Source organism: Hydra vulgaris, chromosome 02, assembly GCF_038396675.1.
Source record: "Hydra vulgaris chromosome 02, alternate assembly HydraT2T_AEP".
NCBI lineage: Eukaryota > Metazoa > Cnidaria > Hydrozoa > Anthoathecata > Hydridae > Hydra > Hydra vulgaris.
The window spans coordinates 39,258,098-39,278,346 of NC_088921.1; the positions used below are offsets into that span (position 1 = coordinate 39,258,098).

At 30.4% G+C, this 20,249-nt stretch overlaps 1 protein-coding gene across 1 annotated transcript in view; it reads left to right on the top strand.

Moving 5' to 3' along the window:
• Nucleotides 1–14,300, top strand: part of LOC100213150 (cyclic AMP-dependent transcription factor ATF-6 beta) — a 44,792-nt gene extending 30,492 nt beyond the window's left edge. The window contains exons 13-14 of the mRNA XM_065790835.1: nt 1,984–2,080; nt 13,837–14,300. Of these exons, the coding sequence (XP_065646907.1) occupies nt 1,984–2,080; nt 13,837–13,961 (222 nt within the window). The 3' untranslated portion in view covers nt 13,962–14,300. The remainder of the gene's footprint in view (nt 1–1,983; nt 2,081–13,836) is intronic.
• Nucleotides 14,301–20,249: the final 5,949 nt, after the last annotated feature.

The following is a 20,249-nucleotide window of genomic DNA, read 5'->3' on the forward strand; positions in this document are numbered from 1 at the left end:
TGGGAGAGTATCTGATATCATAGCAAGAACCATGTTTATGTATATGTATTGATGCACAAAAAAGCATTCCTTTGTATCACTGGATTGATGATAGTTTTTATGTCTCTACTGCCATACCTAGATAAATTAATGGTTAGCCATAAATGTCTATGTAGAACATCATTTGGCAATAAACTTTAATAACGAATTCCATGATTTCTTTCAGTCTGTGTTGGTTTGCTGCATCCCACATAATACCACAATATTCTGTTTGCAGTGGTCACCCACCTGACATGGTTTCTAGGATTTTTGTTAGCCAAACCAGACAGGCAATAACCTGTAGATATTGCCATGCATATATCAAGTAAACATTTTTGGTCAGAACTAAGAGGTTTTTTGTCTATTCCTGGCAATGTGACTCTGACAGGAATGTAATTAACTATTGGGAAGGTATCACAAAATCTAATTTATCTTCTGATTGATCTAGACCATCTGTTAGGTACTGACGTAGGTCTATTGAGTTTTTGAATTAGATGCATCAAAGCAGTTAATTTGCATGTATTTGACAGATAAACCAGTGGACATGTCTTTTTAGTTCTAATTCGAATAAAGTCATAACACTATTTAGAAACCTGGTTTTGATAACTGTTTCATCACAACCCATGATAACTATTTTGGATGTATCAATGTTGTTTTGAGTTACAAATGTGCTTATACTTGTTTGATTGCTGTATCCGTGTCCTGATGCTGTCACTACATGCCCCAGATATTTCGACCCTAGTTCCTGTACTAAAACTAAAAGTTCTTTTTTGGTAGCTTTTCGTATAATTTTCTCTTTGTTAGTATCAATGTTGTATCTGTTCTTCCATCGAAATACAAATCTTTTAACATTTAAATATTTTTCTTTATCTAAATGTTGCATTTTGAGTCTGTTTTTCTTTCATTTTCTTTGAATCAATAGGTCTTCTTTTGAAATTATGTTCATATCTTTAAGCACTGCACACGCTATAAATGCAGCACTCTATGCTTGAAACACCTACTCTATCGTAAGCTTGTGATAATGATAGTAATGGTAATCTGTTCATTTGTTCAGTTTCATCTTATCTGTTTCGTTTTCGTTTTCTGTGTCTAAATAGTCAATAATCATGAGATTTTAAATAAGAGAGTCATCAGAATGTGGAGATGGAGAATGAAAACTTGAATTCTGAAAGGCGCTTATTGATATTGCTTGACCTTCAGTGCCTGTAATAGTACAACACTGTGTCAATGGTAAGGGACTTTTTACTCGAACATCTTTGAGAAAATCATGTTCTCTCTCTGGAACTTTTTTTACTTTTTCACAGATATATTTAGAAAAATTGAGGCACTTTTATGCTATAATGTCAAAATATAGTATTATAGAATAATTGAATAATAAAGATGGTTTTCTGCTATTTATCCTAATATTTAGTAAATAAATGATCTGATCTGAAGTTGTGATGGTAATAAGTGACGTAATTGGTGACATAACTTATAAAGTTACAATTATAGTTCCTTTTTACATACTCTAATGTAATGTTAATAATACTTCTGTAACGATCGGTCACAATATGTTTGGTATACTACATTTTTATTAGTTTTATTCCGTTATTATACAAGTGATAACAAGTGAAAGCATTAACAACATAATTAAAATTTATTTATTTTAAATAAAAATTGGAACCTGCAATTTATTCTTAAAAGAAACTGTGTTTTTTCAGAAAAATCCATCCCTCAAGTGGGAAAATCCTAATTCAATGAAAATGAAAATGTTGATTTTTTTATTTAAGAAAAAAAGCAGTTTAACTAAAACAATTTTTTATCTACTATGAAAAGATTATTTAAATCTTTTTTTTTTTTAATTTAATTCCTTTTTATATATTGCAAAAGTTCTAAATAAACTTTTTATTAGACTTTTATGTTAAGGACTAGGTTTTTTATAGTATTTTTAGGTATATTAAATCATCCTTCGTTTATATTTTTTAGGACTACATGATGTTGCCTGCAACCAATTATAGTTCTATACAAAGGCCAAAAGTAACATTTATGTTACCAGCTTACATGGCTTACAGTAATATAAGTGGTAAGTGTTACTTTTCAATTGATTAAATAAAATTGTTTACAAGCACATTTTATGTTAAATGTCAAAAAATTACATTTTAATAAGCCAACAAAAATAGTATTTAAAAAAAAATAATTATGGGTTTAACTTAGTGGTAATAAATAACGTGTCCATGTATAGAGTCCTGTTGTCATAGTAATGAATCTTCATTGCATCTAATGTGATGTACAAAAATCTTTTAATTACTGATTACAAATTGGTAGCAGGAAAATGAAAATGGAACTGTATTTATTATTTGTATTTATTGAGATTGAATCTTGTTTTATTTAAGATGGTCAAGAGGCTTTTGATTAAAGCAAAAAAAAAAATGTTAGCAGTTATAAAATAAGCAAGGTGATAGCAATATAAATTTATGAGCAATGAGGTGACAGCAATATAAACTTATAAGCAAGGAGGTGGCGGCAATATAAACTTATAGTGAGATTTGCTAAAGGAAATTTCAAAGGTCATAAATATTGGTAAATCAATGTAAGTTTAATAAATGATCTTTACAGTACAGGTTTTATGTAAATACATATATATTGAAATTCCAAGAATTGTTATATAAAGTAATCTTTCACATCTTTATAATTGGCACAGTGTATCAAAAAGTCCAAAAAAAACTGGCAAAAAACTACCAAAAAAAAAGGACAATATCTAGAAACTAATAAAATGAATTATAATGCAGCTAATACCACCAGAGGAATTAATCGCTTTTTTGTTGTTTTTTCAAAGGTTTGTCAACTTTTACATCTTTTTTCTGAAATTTTTTCAATCGCGAAATTCACACAAAATGTGTGATATGAAAAAATGATATGGTTAAAAACTCAAAATTTACTTTAGCGTTTAAGATAACTATGTGCGTTATAGTTATGTACAAAATAATTGATATGAAGAATATTTTTGAAACTGCATTTAGATTTTAGATCTTAGTCATTTCTAAGATCTTAAAAAAAGTGCCCTGGATTAATTTTTTAAAATTTGTTTTATTATGAGTTCAGTTGAAAAACTAAGAAATTTCACTAGGTTTCATGGTAATTTTAAAATTTTCCTATTGATAAGTATATACTTATATTTCCTATTGATATATATGAAATTTTCCTATTGATAAGTATATACTTATATTTCCTATTGTATATATGAAAGCAGAAAAAAACAAAAATCAGTTGCTTAAACAGAGAAGCAACATGGTAGGCATGAAAACCCATGATGTCAGGATCGCAAAAATGTAAGTTTTAAAATCTAACTATTTTTTCTCGGAAAATAAATCACATTTTACTTTTTATTCTAAAACAAAGAAATTCTACAAAGCAAGATATTAACAATAAATAATATCAAATTCTAGAGAGAGAAAAAATTTTTAGTCTTCTGTTGAGCAACTGATATTACATGTGCTTGCTATTGAAGTTGACCACACACATTTGCAGTTGTTTTCAATATTCTGGATGTGTTGTGGGTCTCTTGTATCTTTACCATTTTTGGTAATAGTGGTGATGAACAGCCTTTGTTGTTAGTTCACTGTAGACTCCCAATGATGCTTTTTTCCTTTGAATGAAGTCTCTGGCATGGAAAAATACAGCAAACTGTTTTGCTGTGACGCTTTTAGACCAAAAACAAATCTTTGAACATGTTTTTTCCTGAAAAATTGTCAGTTCCAAAACCAGGTGCTCAAGTATAGGGCAATGAACAACATTTCCATATTCTTTTGTTGTCTTCAATTCACTTTTAACAGCTTCAAAAGCTTAATAGGATGCTTTAAGAGACCCAAATGAATGAAGTCTTCCTGATTTAGCAAGGTTACTTGATGCAGGGATGTAATGATGAGTTCACATAAAATGTTGGCTCACTTCATGTCACAAGAGATGACAAAATCATTGAGATTTGGAATGATCAAAAAAAGATATTTTTAGATATTTGAATAGCTTTCAAGCAAATCGTTTGCTCTGGCAATAATTAGCTGGCGATTGCAACCACTGTCTCTGGATGTATTCACTGTCAAGTTTTTCTTTAGTGGAGGATAACTGCTGTCATCTTGACATTGCTTTTCCTCAATAGCTCTTAATAAAAATTTCAGAAACCCTCCTCCACCATTAATTCTGACTTTGATCAAAGGATAGTGCTAGTGCTAAATATTTTTCTTGATAAAATAACTTCATTAATCAGGTCAAAATAGTGGTTTATTAAAATTTTTTTAATAAACCACTATTTTGTAACTATTCTGCGATCCTTGCTCAGTTTGAATGAAGAAATTAGCTAGAGACTTTCCAATTGCATGAAAGTTGGAATTAATGTTTGGTTCAGTAATTTTAATAGCTGATACTTGGTTCAAACTTGAGGCTAGCTTTCTCATTCTCAAAGTTAAAAAATCTAGTATTAGTTTAAATTTGTATGAGATCCTTTTTTGTTTTGCACTGGAGGGCCCTGAGAAAGAAAAGTATGAGGAAATATTTCTTAATTCATGTTTGAATAATTTTGCAACCATTAAAAATTATGTTTTTAATTATATGATTAATAATGGTAAACCTGAAATTAAACAATACTTAGAAAATTTTCAGCACTTTTTTTATCTAAAGTGATTTGAAAAGTTGGTCCACCTTTACCTTGAGTAAGCGGAATTGCTCTTTCAAGTGAAGCATTTTAAACAGTTATGGCAGAGGCTCAAAATAAGAATAAAATTGAAATTTTCTCTAAAGGAAACCTGTTGCAGAATATTTATTACACTTAAGAAAATTTTTGTTGTTTGAATGCTGTAAAAATGCAACAAAAATGAGAAGCTCACCATGGTTTTATGATTTACAAAAATGAGAAGCCTTAGTAACATGTAAGATTTACCTTGTTGCTGCTGTAGAATAAAAAGTAAAATGTGTTTTTCAAGATAAAATAGTTAAATTTTGATAAATATTTTAGTTTAGATTTTTGTGATTCTGAATCATGGGCTTTCATGCCCACTATGCCGTTTCTCTGGGTCAGCTACATGTTATTATAAAATTTTAGAAATGGTAAATATATTGGTGTTTTTATTTAAAAATTAACATATTTAATAAATAGTGAATACACAAAATAGACATACAATCAAAGACACAAAACAACACATACAAAACAGTAAATACATACAAAATTTTAGAAAGAAAAAAAACTTTACTAACAATATTTCAATTGAATAATTTAAGAAACAAAATAAAATAAAAGAGAGATAACCAGGAAAGTTATCCACCAAAATTTCATTATGTTTTATTATAAATTATGAAATATGAATAAGTATTTTTGACTGGATTTTAAAAGTTACAAAAAATAACATTTTTTTACAGATGTTTTATTAAGAAAAAGTTTTGTTTTATATAACATGGAAATATTTTGTGAGATCTTCAATATATTTAATATGAAATTTCTGATACATATTTTCATTTTAAATCATTCCAAGGAAGTTTATGTTCTATCTGTTCTTAAACTTTATTTATTTTTTTACAAAAGAATTGAATTTCACGAGTTTAAAAAATCAATATAATGTTATGTAACTGAGAAATGTCGAATTATAAATGTTGTATTCAACAAAAAAAAAAGTGTAGGGGGAGGGTCATTGTAAGCATACATGTGCGTACAAGAGGGAAGGAGGTCCTAAATTAGTTATTTTACTGTGTATGTATTCGATCCCCACCACGTCCCTGGTAGTACCGCGCTTAACTTGTTTCTCTAGGCAGCGGCCTTGTTCGTCAAGTTTCGTGATTTGGAGTTATAGAGTTGAGAGAGGGTTATAACTACAATTAAGTAGCGGGTAATTCCATGTCAATTGAGCCAGAAAATTTCAAAAATGTCACCATACGTCTCAGATTTTGCTGATTTTTATACAGTTGAGAGTACTTAGTAAAACAAGAAATTCTTGAAAATTTTAGCTTCTAGCTCCAAGAGGATCCTGAAGTATGATCATTTTACTTTCAACTGATCTTGGCCAGGCCCCTCTTGTCCTCTCAGAACTGAGACCTTTGTTTAAAGGTTCCAAGTCACATAGCTTAAAAAATATTTGATATTTTGATTTAAAAATTTGTACCTGACTATTTTCAAGGTTGAAGAATTCAATGAAATAATCAAAAATATAAAAAAATATTTTTAAGTACCTGTAATTATCAATTTAAATCAATTTAGGCAATTTTTTATATACCTGATTTTGATGCTCAAGAAACCCACGTGGCCTTGATGATATTAAAAAAAAATATTTTACACATTATTCTAAATTTTATGATCTTTCAGAAAACATAAGAATTTTGATCTGCAAGTATATGGATTTCCATATATGGATAAGGGGGCACAGGCCCCACTTTTTTGTAGCGGAATCTTGCAATACATTTTCCACTACCTTTCAGACTAACTAGAGCTATGAAAATTTCTGTATTTTTTTAGTGTCAATAAACGAGAGAAAGAATTAAAAAAGAGCCCAAGAAACTAGGGGAGGGGGCTGGGGGCATGTGCCCCACTTTTTTGAGCAGAATCTTGAGATGGATTTTTCACTATCTTTCAGATAAGCTGCAGCTCTGAAACTTTCAGCATTTGTGTAGCCCTGATGAACATGTGTTAAAATTGTTTCAGGTCAGACGACCAGATGGTCCATGGGGCTGGGGCACCTGGGACCATCCCCACTTTTTTTCTCAAAAAAATTTTTTTTTTTTAAAACACATAAATGTGTCTTAAATTTAAGATAACTTTGAAAATATTGTATTCAAAAATTGTTATTGCTTTATACTTGTTCTGTTTTACTTCATTATTTACAAAATAAAATACAAAAAAAAGAAAGTCAAGATAATGTTAAGATTAGCTTAGATGCATCGACGGTCAAAGTATAAAAATGTCCATTTGTTGTTACAGGTGCATCAATTATACAAGTTATGTTGGTAGTTTTCACCCAACACTCATCTACTCTAGATGGCCAGAAAAGTTTATTAAAAGGACCGTGCGGGTGCATGAGCGTTACCATAACATCTTGCTCTATATTATCAATTTCATTGATCATACCAATACAATCAAACGCATCATATTTACACATAATGAATTCACCCAATTTCAAGGCATCAATGTTATTTTGCTGATCATTTTAAGAACTTTGAATTCCAGAAAGAAAAAAAATGCCTGTTATATGAACATCTTCACTTGTTCGTTTAAAGCTAATAGTATCTATAGATTCTGGTTTAAATTGATGATAGCTCCTAGTTCCAGGAATTGTTTTACTTAGCTCAAAATGTGTTTTCAAAGTGGTGCGCAATTCTGTCAGTCTTTCTTTTTCAATCTTAAAAAAAAATAATCCATTTAATATTGTTAGTACAGTAGTCAAACATTTTGTTACAATTCAATATCTGGTCATTTATGGGCCTTTGTAGACTTGCATTTGTAGTTAATCGTTTTACAGTGCCACCAATACCATCACATAGTGACTTACCATGGCTTGTAGCAAAAAATGTCCACTCTGCATCAATGTCAAAATCATTTTTATGGAGACATATATTGTAAAGGTTTTTGATTTTTATACTGTGCAGCACAACCATCAGAAAAATAAAGAATCTTTGAAATTTTAGGATGATATTCTTTTAAATAGTTAACTATTTGTGTTTGAACTTCATACACAAAACCAGTGTCATGCTCATTATCTTTTGACATGAAGCAAAACGATTTTTCTTCAAGTTGGTCATTTTCGTTTAATAAATAGAGGGCAACGGGATGCAATGTGCATTGACTTTTGCACCAATGGTAACTTTGGATTTCATCTTGAATCACAAAAGTAAAGTTTTCTGCAAAGTCACCTAAGACAATACAGCAGTCTTTTGCTAAATTTTCCTTTTGTTGCTTTAGATATCTTGCTTGACATTTTGCAATGTAGGAATGAGCTGTTAACTTGTTTATTGCCTTTGATAACATCAATTTGTATTCTTCCATTGTTGTTGTCTGATAGATCAATGTTGTTCTGTCTGTTTTCTGCCACTGATTGAATGACACCTCCTCGTCATTGTCAATTAGTTGTGCATCCAGAAACTTCTTTAAAGAAACTATACCTGGACAGTTCGGACATCGATGAACCATACACTCATTACTTGTAACATCACAAACAACTTTTGTCATAAGATCTTTGTAAGTACATTTTATTTGTATAGCATTGGTCAAGAGTATTGCATTTTGGTGGAGGGTACATACACAAACAGAATGAGTGCCTGATGCTCCAACAGTTATACACCATTTTGGCCTTAAACTGCAAAACTTAGAAAATCCAATAACTTCTTGAGGATATTTAGTTTTAAAAGAAACATAAAGTTCTTTAAGATTACATAAAATAAAGCGCTTTTGCATGTGTTGTTTTCTACCTACTGTTTTCTCTGGCATCTTCTCTATAGCAATCAAATTTCTTTAAATCAATCTTTCTACAATAACTTAGTTTATGACAAGTATCATTTACCTTTTTTCCAAAATCACATGAATCCATTCTTACTGTAACACTAAAAACAATTTGAGATTAATTTAAAAATGAGAAACCAATAGTAATTAATTTAATGAAAGCAACTTAAGCAATCACCATGGTAATACAAAACTAAACAGTGATTGATTTCTTTTATCTTACTTTGACAAAAAAAAAGTTTCTATTTCATAAAGTTTAATTATACTCAATTTGTTAATGTTAAAAATGTTAATGATGACTTTAATAGGTAACAAATTTCTTCTATACTAGTGTAATGACAGGATGTTTTTTGTTTCTGTTAACAACTTGCTGTTACCATTTTAGAATTAGCAAAATATATATATTTTTTTTAATTCAAATTTTAAATTATACAAAATAAAATACTGTTAAAATCATTACTTTAGACTGTTTTTAATCTTATACATGCAAATCAAAATTCTTATAAACATTAAGCTTCTTAAAACATTTTTAAAAGATTATTGAACATAGAATGATCAAAACCAAATGGAACAAATATAAATCACAAAAATTTGGGAAGCAATGTTTATCAATGTTTCCCAAATTTTTGGGAAACATTGATAACATTGTTAAACATATGAAATGTTTAACGTTGTTAAAAATGAAAATCTAAAAAAAAATTTGAAGACAATAGTTTTAAAGTTATCTTAAATAAGTTTTAAAGAAAAAAAAATTTTTTTTTAGAGAAAAAAAGTGGGGCATGGTCCTAGGTGCCCCAGCCCTATGGACTATTTGGTCATCTGACCTGAAATAATTTTAACGCATGTTCATCAGGACTACACAAATGCTGAAAGTTTCAGAGCTGCAGCTTGTCTGGAAGATAGTGAAAAATTCATCTCAAGATTCTGCTCAAAAAAGTGGGGCACATGCCCCCAGCCCCCTCCCCTAGTTTCTTGGGCTCTTTTTTAATTCTTTCTCTCGTTTATTGACACTAAAAAAATACAGAAATTTTCATAGCTCTAGTTAGTCTGAAAGGTAGTGGAAAATGTATTGCAAGATTCCGCTACAAAAAAGTGGGGCCTGTGCCCCCTTATCCATATATGGAAATCCATATACTTGCAGATCAAAATTCTTATGTTTTCTGAAAGATCATAAAATTTAGAATAATGTGTAAAATATTTTTTTTTAATATCATCAAGGCCACGTGGGTTTCTTGAGCATCAAAATCAGGTATATAAAAAATTGCCTAAATTGATTTAAATTGATAATTACAGGTACTTAAAAATATTTTTTTATATTTTTGATTATTTCATTGAATTCTTCAACCTTGAAAATAGTCAGGTACAAATTTTTAAATCAAAATATCAAATATTTTTTAAGCTATGTGACTTGGAACCTTTAAACAAAGGTCTCAGTTCTGAGAGGACAAGAGGGGCCTGGCCAAGATCAGTTGAAAGTAAAATGATCATACTTCAGGATCCTCTTGGAGCTAGAGGCTAAAATTTTCAAGAATTTCTTGTTTTACTAAGTACTCTCAACTGTATAAAATTCAGCAAAATCTGAGATGTATGGTGACATGGCCTGGCTCAATTGACATGGAATTACTCTAGCCCCCTCGTCTGTAGTGGCCTTCTGGGCCTTGAGGAGGTGAATTGACACACACAAAAAAAAAATTAATGGATGCCCTCTTAAAAAATAAAACAAAGATTTTATCCTGATATATTGATATATAGATCTTGATATATATATCAGAACCTGATACACAGATAAACCTGATGCAACCATCACTTTTAAGTTCAAATTAAATTTAATATGTTTGATTGTAAATTAGTAAATGCTTTTGGTAACACTCTATCCTCCCAATCATATAATATTTGTGGAGCTAACCCCAGTGAACTTAATAGTCCAGCTTGATCAGATCTAAACTTAGTTTAAAGAGGAACTAATCCTTTTGGTTGATATGCCTAAACAGGGTTTCTGCAACACTAATGATGGAAACACTGACAGAAGGGCATATGAAAATGCTAAGATATTATCTGATATAACAGTAATAGTGGTAGATGTAATTATTAAATTGAGACAGTCCTAAGATCGTATGGTCCTGTTATGAGTTAAACTCTGAAAGATTACTCAGTATTTGCTATGAAACTACAGCTCTTATACTATAAAAAAACTACAACTCTTATACTATAAAAGTATCAATGCTATGTGGCTCTTGGACAATATAACTCTTTTGTGTAGAACAGCAGTTTTATACAAAACTTGTCTTTTTCAATGACAAAGTAAAGTGTTTGGTAATCATAGCTTTTTTCTTTTTTTGTTATAGTCATAAAAAAGTTCGATAAGATAATACTTCATTTCTGTTTTTGAATACAAAGTTTTTATCTTATATCTCATGCGGTAGTGGTGTAGTGGTAGAGCGCTCGCTTCATAAGCGAGAGGTTCCGAGTTCGATCCCCACCATGTCCCTGGTAGTACCGCGCTCAACTTGTTTCTCCACGCAGCGGCCTTGTTCGTCAAGGTTCGTGTTTCGGAGTTATAGAGTTGAGAGAGGGTTATAACCACAATTAAGTAGCCTCCTCATCTGTTGTGGCCTTCTGGGCCTTGGGGAGGTGAAATAACAAAAAAAAAATATATATATATATATATAAAATGGTTTGGTTTGATTTGAGCAAGGATGTACAAATAGATGGCCATTTAATGCATTTTTAAAGATCGAAGTTGCTGCCAATTTTTGAAATTCTATTCGGGTTATAATTTTTAGCGTCATTTTTTGAAATAGTCAATAGTTTACAAAATAATCCGATATATTTGCTTTGCCAACTGTTTTTAGTAAGCATTTAACAGTGGTTTTCATAAATTTAGACGCACTCATATTTGAAAATAAATTTTTTTAGTTTTTTAACGATAAAACAGTAATGAAAAAAGATTTCGGTTTAGTTTTTTTTCTATTTATTAGATAAATACATACAGAATACAAAGTTTTAAAATATATTTACAAAAAAAAATACAAACACTAAGTAATAATTAGGTACAACTACATGGTATTAAAAAAATAAGACAAAAAGCTATTCATAAATTTAGGCGCAAGATACATTAGGAGGCGTAATTTATGAACCAATCAATATTTTGTGTATCCGCCTTTTGCTTTAATACAACTAAGAACTCTTCTAGGCATAGACTCAACAAGATTTTTGCACATCACTTCTGGGACCCTATACCAGGTCTCCTTAAGGACATCCTTCAGCTAGCCAAGTGTGGAAATTTGAACCTTTGCCAATTCACGGTCAATCCAAGCCCAAATGTTTTCAATCGGGTTCAAATCAGGTGAGTATGGAGGCCACGGTATTGTCTTGATATTATTATCGTTGAAACACTCCTTTGTATAGTATGCAGTATATGCAGTAGCGCCATCTTGTTGAAGTTTCCATGGTTTATCATTGAGCATAAGGTCAATTGATGGAATTAGGTTGTTTTCCAGTACTTCTATGTATATTCTGGAGTTGATTCTTCTGGTGCATGTTTGGCACATACCAACACCTTTTTAATTGAAGCATGACCAGATTCCTATTGAGCTTCCTCCACTTTGTACAGTCGGTCTAATGTACCTGGCATAATACTTTTCATGAGCCATTCTTTTGACTGATATGTTTGATTTGCGGTTGATAAACTCAAAGTTACTCTCATCACTCCACATAATGTTTTTCTATTGTTCTATTGTCCAATACCATCTTTCATGACACCATTTTAGTCTCCTTTGTTTATCAAATGGATGCAGGAGCGGTTTCTTCAAAGGAGAGTAGACTCCAATCTTGTATTTGATAAGTTTTCAGCGAACTGTGCTTTGACAAATAGATATATTTTGCGTTGTATTGAATTCTGTGGTCAATTCTTTGTAACTAATTCTTGGATTAGCTCCGACAGCTCTAAAAAGGGCACTATCGTTCTTCCTGGTGGTTGACAAGGGTCTACCTGGCCTCATTTTCTCGCAGGCACCACCATTTTTTGACAAAATCAATTATTTTAGGCCTATTAATGAGAAATATGGGGAAAAAACTACTAAATAACTATCAATTAACAAGATATAAGACTTTTTTAATTGTGCGTCTAAATTTATGAATAAAATAAAATCAAGCTTATCAATTAACTTTTTTGTGTTAATTGGTATAGAATGAGTAATAAACATCCTGTAAAAAAAACTAAAATACTCTATAATAGAGTTTCACTTCCTCTATAAAATTATATATCAAACATAGCGGTAGCACTTTTTATTTTTTTTTTAAGTATTTTCTTACATATATGTAAAAAAAATAAGTGCGTCTAAATTTATGAAAACCACTGTATTACTCATAAAACACTAACTTTTGGGAAATATAAATGTATTTTATGTAATTGTCTCATGTATTTGAAAAAATTTGATTGATATGTAAGCTTTGTTTAATAATAACTTATTTGTAAAAAAACTTTGACGTCAAAAATCTCTACGTGTTGTAGGTCATTTCATATAACATTTATAGATTGAACTAGATTTTGTTGACAATCGCTGTCAACAAATCTAGTAATCTGAAAAATCTTCAATTAGATTTTACTAATCTCTTAAATATTTAAACTTGACGGAAATCGAATCTTTTTTTGCAAGTAGAGTTCTAGAATAGTTATATAATTTTTAATATAATAATGTAATTGAAAAACTTTTTATTATGTGGTTATACAAGAGTTATTCAAGGGTAATTGAATATACAAAATATTTCTTAACGAAATAGTAAAATTTATTTATATAATACGAGGTATTAAATTATGTAGTTTTTTGGATCGAGGAATCTTACTTAAAGCATTGGTTGGGCGCGTAAATGACACTAACACGCGTATGCGCGTGCGTACGCGTGTTAGTGTACTTTACGTGTCATTATGTTCTCACAAATTTTATTTTTAATAATAAGTTTGCATTTTCTGACCCCCTAATTATATAATAATATAATTAATACGCTAGTATTAAATATATTATTGTTATATATGTATTAAATAAATATATATTATAGTAGTAATTTTTCACCTGTTAAATCTGATAATATATTTTTTCCCTTCCCGAATCACTGTCGTCAAGAGCTCTAGTGGTGTTAATGGTTGCTTGTTTGCTTTTAATATATTTTAATTTATGTTTTGTTCTTAATAATTTTTTTTAATTTTTCTTTCTTGGTATATCGGTATATCTTATTATTGTTAATAACCTTATTATTGTTAATAACCTTATTATTGTTATATACTTCTTGCTTTTGTTGTTACTGTTATAAATCACATGAAGTTTAAAATTCATTTAGATTACCTATAAGTTATGCTTTATTTTTAGCTTCAAATAAAAACAACACAGTTGTAAAAATGCTGCAAATCGATTGTCATGTTATTGATACCAAACTTATAGATGTCGGTCAAGATTTGTTACCGAAGGATCTTATACCTAAGCTTAATTCTTGATATCCTTATTACTCACCGATTTATCCATATTTTTAATGGACTTTGTAAAACAAATTAGTCTTCTGGCAAGAATTTTTTACAAATTCTTGGATTTTCAAATAATATTTTTTTAAATGATTTACTAAAGTATAAATTTTCTCAACAAAAAAAGCGACAATGTATGGTTCAAAAACATCAATGAATGGTAAACAAAACAACAATGTATGATAGAAGTTTGCAATTACGTAATTCCAATAATTTTATTTATATACTATTCAATATCGTTGAAATAGTTTCTTTAAATTTAACGTGTATATATTTTTAATTATTTATTCAATAAATGACAAATGTTGTTTTTTATCTGTTTTCTTTTTTTCTTTCACTTAACTGAATCTATTTGGTAAATTATTTTTAGGTGTTTTTCTATTCGATATTGACACGAAAATTGATTATTCGATAATTTCAGCTACCTTCATAGGTAATCAGATGTGTATAAATTGCTACCTTAATAGGTAATCAGATGTCTATCATTAAATGACTTATTAATAAGTGCATTACTACATTGCAAATTCAAAGCGGTGTACCAGCAACCCTTAGCCAAAATAAGTGATATAAACTTCGTAAATTAACATAGTCTTTTAAAAGCAAGCTTTTACCAATTTTTAGAGTTTTAAAATTTTAAAAATAAAGTTGTGGTGTCTTGAAAAATGCCTTAAATAGATAATGATGTCTGAATGGTTGTCATATGTTATAAACTCAGTAACGAAAGGAAAGATATATTAGCTTACCTTTCTTTTACCGCCAATAACTTGGTAAACAAAGTTATTATTTTCTTTTTTAATTTGGTGGTAAAACAAATATTGTGGAAAATATATTGTTATTCTAGTTTCCATTTAGTATAGCACTGCCAGTTAAATCGTATATTAAAATTCTGGGAGTAAAAACCCACAATAACTCATTTGCATGAGTTTAACAAAACACTAAATTAATACATTGTTATTTATGTGGGTATGCCGACATTACTAAAAATGTAGCTGCTTATCTTATGAACAAACTTACTATTAATGTTTTTTACCATGGTTTTTTTAAATGACATCTTCATTTGAGAATATTTTCTGATAAACTAAAAGCCAAATTCTTATTATAAAATGACTATTCAACTATTTTCAATTTGTCTAAAATCTGATCTGCAAACTGGTTAGCCAAGAAAAGAATCCAGTCGTAAAAAGTTGATTGAACTCTTTCATAATGTCAGTATGAAAGTGGCATTATAAAAACGCCCCCAAACTTCATAAGTGTAAAACTTGTGAAGTTTGGGGGCGTCCATTTTACAATAGAAAAATTTAAAAAATTTTGTCATATTTTCTTTCTTCTTGCATTTTCAATAAGAAAACATCTTCTAAAAAAATATCTTTTGATAAATGGAAGCTATTTTTTCAAGTATTTATCTCTCTAAAGTGCACTATAATTAAGGGGGCACAACCCCATAAATAAAAAAATCTTTAATTTTGATATTTAAATAATTTTTTCTATTTATTAAGTAAATTCATAATAAAACTAAGATTAAAAAAGAAAAAAAGAAAGGGTTGCCCTGTGGGCCAATTTTTAGGGGGCAAAAACTTAAAAATTGACCATTTTGTGGCAAAAATATTTCAAAATACAGAAGGTCACATAGAATAAAATTTGGCATTTAACTAGCTTGATGTTAGAGGTATGCAATGAACCTCAAAAACTTAACAGCTTACTTATTCCTTGGGGTCGTGCTTTATTTGTTTGAAGGATACAAAAAAAATCATATTTTTATCCCCCATAATGACCGAAAAATCGTTATATTTTATTTTTAACACATATATTCTTATAATTTTGAAGTTTATTGCACAACCTTGTACATAATAAACAACCTGTCAAAATATGAGAAGTTTTAATCAAACCGTTTTTGAAATATCTTTGCCACAGTCAGGCAAAGTTAGGAAAATGTAGAAATCTTAGAAAAAAAGGTTTAAAAAAAAAAATGTTAACTCTATTGTTAACATAATAATTATATTTATCTGGAGCCTTTTTATCTATTAAGTATTGCACTGTAGACTATATTCAAACAATAGATGTACTTTATTTATCAAAAGTCTTATTTAATAACCCTTTTCTACTTGCGAATGAATAAAAAGCTAAAATGGTAAAAAAAATTTACTTTTCCCTGTTAAATGCCATGTTCATATAAACTGCAAGTATTACAAAACAAGTATGATAAAACTAATTTGATATAAACATTAAAAACTTCCTGCTCCATATGACAAACCCTCATTATTTTTATTTTCACTTCCCTTACTCTTTTTCGCTCCACGCAGAAACTTGTGACGCATCCTATACTTCTCACCATTTTTTCGACTTGCATTTTTTAATCGTGAACAATTTCTGTCTTTGCAACCAAATTTTTCACACTTATGCCAATGTTTGCAAATTCTTTTGGCGCACTTATGCCAGTTCGCGCTTGTGCTAGTTCGCACTTATGCCAGTTTTTGCAAGTGATTCGCACTTATGCCAGTTCGCACTTATGCCAGTTCGCACTTATGCCAATGTTTGCAAGTTCTTTTGGCGCACTTATGCCAGTTTGCGCTTGTGCTAGTTCGCACTTATGCCAGTTTTTGCAAGTGATTCGCACTTATGCCAGTTCGCGCTTGTGCCAGTTCGCACTTATGCCAGTTCGCACTTATGCCAGTCGCACTTATGCAGATTCGCAGTTATGAAGTTCGCACTTATTCAGTCGCCCCCATATGTGTTCTCAATAAGAGGCTGAAAACTTCATGGCAGTGAGAAGAAATGTCAGCTTGATGATTCTATAAAACGCATTGTTGAAGCAAACAGACAGAAGCTCTTTTCTATCCTTTCAACAATTTTGTTGTGTGGAACAAATGATATGGCTCTGCGAGGGAAGGAATTTCTTTCGAATTGAGGCTGGTGATAAGATTATAAAAAATCACCTCGATACTGCTGCAAAGAATGCTAAATATACATCACATCAAACCGAAAAAGAATTGATCAAAATATCTGAACAGGTTCTGGTAAATGATATTGTGTCAGCTGCAAATAACTCCATTGGATTCTCAGTATTAGCTGATGAAACAGCCGATATTTCAGGGACAGAACAATTACCCATTGGAATACACTTTGTTGACCCAAAAAAAAGCAAATGATTCGGGAAGAATTCCTTGGATTTGTTCCACTGAACGACATGTCTGCAGTTTCAATTTCCGACGCCATATTAAGCAAGTGTTTATTATTAGGTCTCAATTTAGATCGTTTGTTAGGGATACGATCGTCTGTTAGATCGTCAGGAATACGATGGTTGCTCAACCATGGCAGGAAAGGATAACGGCGTCCAATCAAGAATCAGAATGAAATATCCAAAAGCGGCTTTTGTTCATTGCTCATCACATAGACTGAACTTCGTTGTAAATGATCTGAGTGCACTTCCGCAAATTCGCAATACAATTGGTACTATCAAGTCAATTATTGCGTTTTTCCGTGAGAAGTCCTAAAAGAAGGTCAATGATACACACCGTTCCTCTTCTCTGCAAGAATCGATGGAATACAAAGTATAAGAGCATACGAGTGTTTTGTGATAATGTTGACCAAATATTTACCCAGTTGGATGTGTTATCTAACGAAGCAAATGGAAACACACGTCAATCAGCACATCAGTTGTTGTTAGCATCCAGCTCAACAACTTTTTTATTTGGACTAATTATCATTTCATTTGACTCAACTCTCTTGGAACCCTGTACTCAAGCACTTCAAGCCATTCAACTAGACCTTCTACAAGTACAGAAGCACATTCACGAATTGCTCTTGGCTATAAATCTACACCGTAACAAGGCAGATCGCATTTCAGTGCAGATATCTACAAGAGAGTGATCCAGTTGTCTGGAAAGTTGAACATTTAACTAACACCACCAAAGCAATGTTCAAGGCAGTCATACCGAAACAATTGTAAAGCAATGGATACAAATGTCGAGGAATACTTTCGCTAGGCTATGTACATCCCTTATCTCGATTCATTAATCAATTCGCTTGAAACGCGGTTCTCAGAAGATAATATTTCTCAATTTAACCTTTGTTTACTTCATCCTGCAAAGATGAGAACTTTAACTCGTGAAAAATTCATCGAGAAAATATTAACTGTTAATGAAGTATATAAAATGATAACTTTAAACTCGGTAGTGTAACTTGGTGTGGCTTTTAGGCCATTCAATTTTTTCAAAACACAATAAACGAATTCACAGATTTACTACCAAGGACTGTGTTCTACAATGCAGTTCGTGAAGTGTTGCTCATTTTAATAACACTGCCAACAACAACATGTACTGTAGAAAGATCATTTAGTACATTGCGGCGCGTGAAGACTTGGCTACAATCAACCATGTCCAATGAGCATTTGCCTAGGCTTTGCATGCTGAGCGTTCATCGTGAAAAAATACGCTCTAGAAAATCTGAATTTATGCAACAAATTGTAAATTAGTTTGGCAGTGAACGCAGACGGCTACAATTTCTATTTACTGGATAACAATGATTTAATTCTTGTGTTTTTATTTTGACATTTTCTTTAATTTTCTGTTGTCACTGGTCTAATAAAATGACTTGATTAATTGATGCATTTATGTAGTTTTTGAAATATCACTGTTAAATTTTATTTTGCCCCCCTTGTAAAAAATCCTGCCGGCGCCCATGCATATATAATTGAAATGTTTGGAAAAGAAAATACTTTGATTTGTGATTCAAGGACAAAATAGAGCAGCACTATTGATATGCTTGATCGTTTTTTGGAGTGCAAACAGAAGTAAAAATAGCTCTGATTGGTATGAATATAGGTTTTCCTCTAAACTAAAAATGAGCTTGATGTCATTAATGAACTTTGTATTGTTTTAAAACCACTAAAATTGTCCATTAATACTCTTTCAAAAGGAGTTGTTGATCTTTTGCATTTTAAAATTATGATTGAATATACAATAAAAAACTTCATGAAGCTAATACACCCATAAATCAACGTGTTGATATTTGAATACAGAATAATTGAAAGAAGAAACAGTCATTTAGTTCATCTCATGAAGTCAAATCCGAATGTTTTAAATAAAGATGACCAACTTGACAACAAGATTAAAAAAAAAGGCGATAACTAATCTTGCTACTAATTTCATCCGGCAATTATTTCAGCCATCTGACGATAGCTCTGATGATGACAAGAAAGTAAATACTTATAGTATAACTGATAACATAAAAAGTATTAAAAATGAACCGAATTTAGCTCAACAACCCAAACTTTTCATTGAACAACCAGACACTGAAATAAAACTTGACTATCAGGAAATTGGAAGAAAACTTGTTCAAAAGAAAATGGCTGCTTTTGAAGCGAGCAAAGCTAGACCCGAGTATTAAGATTTACTTATCAAAGCTCTTCAAGTACTTATCAAAGCTCTTCAAACAATTCCTTCTCCATCCATAGAAGCTGAGAGAGCATTTTCTAGTCTTGAACTTTTTGCTACTAAAATAAGAAGTTCTTTGAATGGCAAAACTTTAGATGCACTAACTTTTTTAAAGCAAACTATGAAGAGTACTCATTGATGTTATTTACTTTTGTCCTAATTGATGATGATAAATAAATACTTTTAAGCATACTTTGTATTACTTTTGTGTGTTTTAACATACCTAAAATAAAGTTCGAAAGAGTTGGAACTTTTTTCGGTAATAGTTCGAACATTTTCAGGTTCAAACTTTTAAAAAAAAGTTCCAACCGGAAGCCCTAATTATTATAAGCTGATTTGACGTTTTAAAAGACATACTTTTCCAAATTTTAAAATGCTCTATTAATCAGGGAGTTTTTCCTGATGATTTAAAAAAAAAACTAATGTAAAACACTATCGTTCAATTTCAATCCTCCTAATTTTTTTTAAAATATTAAAAAGAATTTTATACCACAGAATATACAACCACCTTTTAGCAAACAAATTATTATATAACATGCAAAATAGATCCAAAAAAATAATTCAACAGAGCATGCTATTATTCAGCTTACATGAAGTATATCAGACTCATTTAACAATTCTAAATTCACATTGGGACTATTTATTCTAAATTCACATTGAGAACATAAAATTCTTGCTAAAAAATTAAAATATTTTAAGATGGTTGAAAAGTTATTTAACTAATTATAAACGATTAGTTTACACCGATGAAACATTATCATCAAATTTGTTAAATATTACACGTGAAGTTCCTCAAGGTCCATATAAGGACCTCTTCTTTTTCTTATTTATA